This window comes from Pteropus vampyrus, unplaced genomic scaffold (genome assembly GCF_000151845.1).
Source record: "Pteropus vampyrus isolate Shadow unplaced genomic scaffold, Pvam_2.0 Scaffold38, whole genome shotgun sequence".
In the NCBI taxonomy this organism is placed as follows: domain Eukaryota; kingdom Metazoa; phylum Chordata; class Mammalia; order Chiroptera; family Pteropodidae; genus Pteropus; species Pteropus vampyrus.
In genome coordinates, this window is record NW_011888819.1 from 137,751 (window position 1) to 145,518 (window position 7,768).

At 34.4% G+C, this 7,768-nt stretch overlaps 1 protein-coding gene across 1 annotated transcript; it reads left to right on the plus strand.

Annotated features, from left to right (window-relative positions):
* Positions 1-5,986: 5,986 nt before the first annotated feature.
* Positions 5,987-6,133, plus strand: LOC111738416 (keratin-associated protein 20-2-like). Its single transcript, XM_023529509.1, has one exon. The coding sequence runs from the start codon at positions 5,987-5,989 to the stop codon at positions 6,131-6,133; it is 147 nt and encodes a 48-aa protein (XP_023385277.1).
* The last annotated feature ends 1,635 nt before the right edge of the window (positions 6,134-7,768 follow it).

A 7,768-nucleotide genomic window follows, 5' to 3' on the forward strand; every position in this document is an offset into this window, starting at 1 on the left:
CGTAGAACACACAGTCACCTTATATACACTCAATGCTTGATTAAGCTTTACATTTCTCTAATTTTTGGCATTTCTGATGATCTTAATCTTTGTCTTAAAAATATTGGTTTATGGAATATATCATTATAATTGATACAATCAGAAAAAACAGATTGTGGAATATTTTAGTAAATAATTGTCTTTTAGTACTAAAAATGTATTAACGTATTAACATCAAGAAATAATGAAAGGCTAGGGAAATGCTCCGGATGTCATGAAATGCTAAATTACGACAGATGATAAATTGCGAAGTGTGATAATTTCCACTAATTCAATTCTGGATCTAAAATAAAAGCTGTAGAAGGCAATTGGAAAAACTGAACATGGACTACGAATTGTGTAATAGTGTTGTATCAAAACTATGTGGGTTTTATGTGTGTGTGTGTGTGATAACGGGATTGTGGTTACTTGGGGAACATCACTATTCAATTAAGAGTAGTGTCATGAAGTATAAAACATATTCTCAAGTGGTTCAGCAATTATATTGGAGGGTGGGCATGGTGAGGAGTGTGGTGAGGGATAGAGGAAACAAAACTGGAGAAATATTAATGATTGCAAAATCTAGGTGAACAGTATTTTAGGTGTTCACTATATTGCTTTCTTGACTTAATTGAGGGTTTGACATTTTTCAAAATTAAATTCTGGAAGAAATAAGTGTATGCCTAGAAAAATATTGTTTTTGGAGTACTAAAATATACAATGGATCATTTCTTTAATGCCAAAATTTAAGTGATTCCTGTTTGAAAGACTAAGTATGAGCATAGAGGGTTAAAAAGGTAAAAAGTAAAAGATTAAAAAAAAATAAATGCAAAAATGGTATGCAAACTCTTGGTAAGAAAGAGAGGGAGATAAGAATGCATAAATTAATATGTATAGAACATATAATATATGATATATACTTGTTTTTATAATAAGAAAGCAGAGAAAAATGAAAATGCTTACATACAGGAGTGAGTGGGAATGGGATAGAAGAAATAAATATGGAGTAAGATTTCTTTGAGGACATCTTTTATATAATTTTTTCAAAAGTATAGAAAGCCGCCCCATTACTTTTCAGGTGAATATTTGACACATTAAAAAATATAAAAGTACATCTATAATGAAATATAAACAGAAACAAAAGAACTCTCTACATAAGATGAATAGCATAATTATTTGGGAAGAAAATTAATTTACGTAAGTGTTGAGCACAATATTCTCCATTTTTAGTTGTATACTTTCTAATGATAAAAAGTACTGCTGAGGAACTTTAGCAGTTTTCACATAGATATTGCTTTCAGCATGGTATTCAGAGTGTATTTTGTGTGTATTTCGTGTGAATTAAACTAGTAAATGATTGGGGTCTAGAGTTTTCACTGTAAGAAAAGAGAGACGCAAGTGTGGGTAAAGTGTAAAAGAATCGTGTTTTTCAATTTTAGGTAGAGTAATTCATCATTTAAGGACTTTAATGAATTAAACAAGGCCTTGTGAGTACAAACTCTATGTTTGGGGCTTTTAGTGGTGGTATTTAAGTTTAAATATGTTAGAGTCGGTAAGAATGTCAACCAGTTGTGCTCACATTAAGACATGTGTAAGGGATTGATCTTGCAAAATTATAATCAATAAAAACCTTGTCTTGAGAGTTTATAATGAAGGTCCTATTATCTAGTTTACACCAATATCTAGTTTATTTGCATTAAGTATTATAACCTATATGCCAAGGTGGTTTTAAAAATCTACTATTTCTTCAGATAGGTGAACAAAGACCACTCAATATTCTCATAATATTAAATAGAAAGTTCTAAGCTTCAAGAGTAAAGTTAATAGAAAAGAGAAGTCTTCATAAAAGCATGACTTTAAAGAAAAAAGTGCTTTCTCCTGGGTTGTCCTCTTTCTAGCGATCCTAGTTTCTTCCTCTGGCTTCAATGTTTTTACCACTCTGCACTGTCAAAATGAATTGGAACATATCCGTTATCTTACTCTAAAACACTGCTTGCATTCATTCATGCCTAATCCAAGAGCAAGGAATATGAAGATAATTGGCAAGTTTACAGACGCATTAGTCACAGAAAATTATTGGAAAACAAGTAATTTATAGCTACAACTGTGAAAATGCACAAATCACAGGAAGGGAAAATCTCAAGACAGACAAGAGTATAGAAAGCCATTGAATGGCTCTAAGCTTGAATATGTAATGAATTTTAGAATAGGTGTCACTCAAACTGTAGTTCAAGGCACATAAAAGTTAGGTAGGGATAGAGTAGGTTTAAAGTTCTCTACTGCTTACATGCGTAAGCATCAGAAACATTTCTTGTTTCGATATGCCGAGAACAAAGACTAGAATTGGGGAATTATGTGTCAGCGTTCATATCTTCGAAAGGATTTCACACAGATGCAAGTTTTGGTGTAAAAGCTCTTGGAATATATAGTGTTTCTATGCAATGGTTAACTAAATTGAAAAAAATTACACACACTAACACTGCTTTTCCAGAGTAGAAAAATGAGGGATACAAGGTGGTTACTTCCTAATGTCACAAATCAAGGATTTGGTGGAGCAACTGAAGTAGAAATACTAAAAGAAGATATCCCCTAAATAAGGCAATTCTTTCCTTTGATTCAACCAGGTAAAAAAAGCCAAAATAACAAATACTGCACTTTCAATAAAGAAAAAAAACAGGTTTATGATTTCAGATTGAATAGGTTTATTAGGGAAATAGAGAAATAGCCCCTGAATAAAAAACAAAAGGTGAGGTCTGCGACAGCATCGTTCCAATGGGAGACCACACAGGAGTTCTCAGGATGAATTTCACATGTTCTAGCTTTTTATGAGTTAAATACGGCATAGGAAAAGATGGATGCCTCAGACTCAGGGGGCACCGGAAGGTAAGTCTTCAGCAAGGCTCAGGATATATGGTTCGAATTGATGAATCCAAATTCCAGGTGTCAAGAATGGGAGTCTCCAATGGCATCCTCAATAGTAGTAGCCAAAGCCAGAGCCATAGCCACTGCCACATCCATAGCCACAGCCATAGCCACAGCCATAGCCGCAGCCCAGTCTGCGGAAGCCACAGCCGTAGCAGGAGCCATAGCCACAGCCCAGGCCTCCGTAGCCACAGCATCCATAGCCGCGGCCCCCGTAGTAGTTTCCGTAGTAGCCACACATGGTGTCGGTTGTTGAGGTTGTCCTTGGGTAGAGAAGGAGTGTAAGTGACTTCAGTATGCACAGTGTCCTCGAGGAGGGCCTTTTATATACCCTCAGTGTGGGTGGGACCAGCAGTATATATCATGCCATTGGCTAATTTTATGACTAATCTAATTCGTTTGTTGTTCTTCAGTCATAAGATAAAGCCTCTGAGGTATTCAGGAGACTTGCAGTGTTTGGTCTCTCAGTTTCGACTCCCCTTATTGAATTGAGGGCTCCAGTGAGAGGAGACACCCACACACTCGCATATACACAGTCCTGTCCCAAGTTAGACTTTCATTTTAACCTCAGATAGTTATTTCTACATCAAGAAAGAATACATTTATTTGTCTCAATCTTATTTGCTCTTGGTTCCAGTTCGTTTCACTAATGTTTTTAACATTTCACAAGAATCACATTCTTTTTTTAAATTAAATTTATTGGGGCGACTGGTTAGTAAAATTGTATAGGTTTCAAGTATTCAGTGATGCATTATATGTATATTGCATTGTGTGTTCACCACCCAAAGTCAAATCTCCTTATACTTGACTCCCTTTGCCCTTATCTACTTCCTCCTCCCCAATTTCCCTCTGGTAACTACTAAACTGTTGTCTGTGTCTAGGAGTTTTTGTTTGTTCGTCTTGTTCATTTGTTACTTTTAGTTTAATATCCCACATATAAGTGAAATCATATGATTCTCAACTTTTTCTGTCTGACTTATTTTGCTTAGCATGATAATCTCAGGATTTATCCATATTGCCGCAAATGGCAGTATTTCATTTTTTTTCTTATGGCTGAGTAATATTCCATTGTATGTATGTACCACATCTTCTTTATCCAATCATCTATCAAAGGACACTTCTGTTGTTTCCATGTTTTGGCCACTGTGAATAATGACACAATAAACATCAGGGTATATATATCTTTATGGATAAATATTTTCAAATTTGGGAGGTAGGTACCCAGAAAAGAGATTTCTGGGTCATATGGTAATTCTATTCTTAATTTTTTGAGGAACCTCCATACTGTTTTCCATAGTGGCTGTACCAATTTACATTCCCACCAGCAGCGTATGAAGGTTCCCTTTTTCCCCCTGAACCTCTTTAAAACTCGTTATTACTTGTCTTGTTGATTATAATCATTCTAACAGGTGTGCGAAGATACCTCATTGTGGTTTTGATTTGCATTTCCCTCATAGCTGGTGAGGTTGAGCATCTATTCATATGACTGTTGGCATTGTAGGTCTTTGAGGGAGAAGTGTCTGTTCAGGTCCTCTGCCCATTTTTTGATTAGATTGTTTGTTTTTTGTTATTAAGTTGTAAGAGTTTGTATATTTTAGATATTAGCCTCTTTTTGGAGGTGTCGTTTGCAAATATCTTTTCCATTCAGTTAGTTGTCTCTTTGTTTTGTTAATGGTTTCTTTTACTGTACATAGCTTGATGTAGTCTCATTCATTTATTTTTGCTTTTACTTCTCTTGCCTTTGAGGGGAGGGCAATCTGGTTGTGACATCTGTCACCCCATTAATTTCCAGGGTTGATTTGGCTGATCTGGCTGGCTAGGTGATGTCCTCTCCCTCCTGCATTGCTCTATGTATGTCCCTCTGGAAGCTGAATGCCTGTTTGGAGAGGACAACCTTCCCCGATAGAGAAGATCATTCTTCGTTGTAGGATATACGAGTAGCTGCGATCCTCAGCTAGTACCTCCAAACAAGTTCTCAAAGCCCTTAGACAATATTTTTATCTAATCTACAAACTGTATTTGATTTCACTTTTTTTTTTTTTTTTTTTTTTTTACCACTAGTGTCTTTTTTTTTGTTGTTGTTCTAGGATGCAATCCAAGATCCCACCTGTTATTTGATTGTCTCATCTCTTTAGTCTCCTCCAATTGGTGACAGTTTCTCAGTTTTTCTTTAACTTTGATGGTATTGACAATGTTAAAGAGTGAAATGTTTTGTAGTATGTTCCTCTATTTGAATTTGTCTGTTTTCTCATAACAAAGTAGAGGTTATACATTTTGAGCAAGATTACCAGAGAGATGTGCTTATTTAGTTTTGTATAGCAGGAGGTACATGATGTGAGTTCATCTTTGATAGTTTCTAGAATAGATTTTTAAGCTGGTATTATTAATGGGATAAATTCTATTTCTATATAACCATGGTCCATAGCTCTAAACCTCAGGGACTCTATCATGGCTTTTGATCACATACAAAATAATAGGTGCATATATTTGTGAATTATAAACAAAGTGAATAATATTGCTCCACAAAAAAATAAAAAAACACATGAATTATTCAAGAATTCACAGATGAACCCTGCCATGTCTTCTATCATGTCTTCTCCACAACTTTTCTATCCTTCCTTACCTCTTTGAAGGCACATTTTTGTTCCCAAGGGTAATATATGCACGTAATAAGGAGAATATTATTAAAGAAAAAAAATTTTAAAGAGGTGAATCCTGTATGATCATATGATCTCATGGTAGCTAGTAATATAATTTAGATTTTACATCTGGACTAATTAAGACGCAAAGATAGAAGAATCTTTCATTAAAGGAAGACGAGTTCATTATAGCCATCCTGACACACAGCAAAACTGTCTTGGATATATTGGTTTATGAGGAATTCTTGAGATGATTATAATGTCATTCGTTTGAAACATAAATCCAACAGCACCTGTGGTTTGCCCCACATACCACTCAGTTGGTATATAAGGCCCTGTGTAGATTATAAACTGACAATTCTAGAGATCAACTCTACTCTTCAACTGAGTCTTCTTCTCCTCACATCATGAGCTTCTACAACAACTACTATGGTGGCCTGGGCTATGGATATGGGGGCCTGGGATGTGGCTATGGATATGGCTACGGTGGCTGTGGATATACCTGTTATCGTCCATGCTGCTATGGGAGATACTGGTCTTCTGGCTTCTTCTGAGAAATTCTAGATTGCTCATCTCTTCAAGACATTCTCTTATGAGGCACTATGTGTACCTCCTGCATTATTCATTATAACCATATTATTGTCTGTTCAGACAATGAGAACGAAATACTAAACTACTATGTAACATCAGAACTTTTTTTGATGGAAATGATCTGAGTTTCTGACAACATAAAAAAATATTCATTTCATCTTGTGTTACCATTATACATTGAATAAAATGATCTTAACCATTGGAAAACTGTCTAAACTTATTTTTCATCAAAGATAATTTGTTTTGCATAGCTACAATATTTTCGTGTATACTTATTTATCTAGATTGTGTGTGTGTATGTATTTGTGTTTGAGATTGTTCACCCTTTGGTAATCTATAGTTGATAATTTAGAAGTGTGGTTGGATCCAGTGTATTTGCAATATGTGTTTTTTCATTAGTAGATCCAAGGACTACTATTATCTACCTTGATTTAATCAAAGCCTTGTGTTTGGTATATCTGAAGTTTGACAAAAGACATTGGCAAAATGGTGCCCTTTTTCTCACCATTTCATTTCTTAACATTTCATTCTTTCTGTGACACTCGATATTTAAATGTGCCTCTGGGAAGATGTAAGTTTTTCTTCTAAATTTTATATTATATTATTGCTGGTTTTTTTTTTTTTTTCCACTCATTGGCAATATGTTCTCGAACTCATACATTTTAGCTGCACGAATGACTTCCCTGTCCAGCATTCTTACATTGTCCCAGGAAAATATAAAATTTGAAGTCTGTTGTAGTGAAACTTTCAAGGGGTCGATCTCTACTTGCCTTTTTGAAAGAGACCTGTTATCTTTCATAATAATGCAGTGGCTTAGGTAGACTGCACTCATGCAAACATAAGTCTGATCTACACTATAGGCTGCAAAGCATATCTCTGATCCTGGTAGACTGGATAATGTTCAGTAAAGCTGTTTAAAATAACTTCTCTAAATTCTCTTCATTTATTATTATTAATAATAATAAAATATAAATCAATAATATATTAATATATTAGTAACTAATTTTAGTAACTAATTTTAAAATTTGGAATACCTAACACATACAATAGGTCTATATAAAAATATTTTCTGACTAGAGATTAAAGTATGAACTTGCCCCCAAATGCATGTTTTCTGGAAGTATCTAGAGGAGAGAATTATGTAGCTATATCTTCCTTTAGCAGTTGAAGATAGACAAATAAATGAGACTGAATGATTTCAATTCTTATAAATTCATTGACTTTTGTTTTTGGCCTAGCAAAAAATCTATTTGGGAGTACATTCTATATGTGTACTTGAGAGAAATTTGTGTTCTATTGGAGTCGGGTAAAATGCTCTCTAGAAGTGTGGTAGGTTTAGCTATTTCACAGGATTTCTCAAGCCTATTTATATTATGATTAGTATCCATTATTGATCTATCCATTATTCAAAATGGGATGCTGAAGTCTCCAACTATGATTATTGCAGTCTCTTTCTTTCTTGAATTCTATTAATTTTTGATTTGTGTATTTTGGTGCTCTGTTATGTTAGGTACATATTGATTTAAAATTGTTATATCTTTCTGATGGATTGCTCTTTTAATCATTACAAAATATCTTCCCCTCTCTTTATTAAGTTG

Bases quoted from the DNA above. Each gene is read 5' to 3' on its own strand.
- LOC111738416 (XM_023529509.1), top strand. From the start codon at position 5,987: ATGAGCTTCTACAACAACTACTATGGTGGCCTGGGCTATGGATATGGG.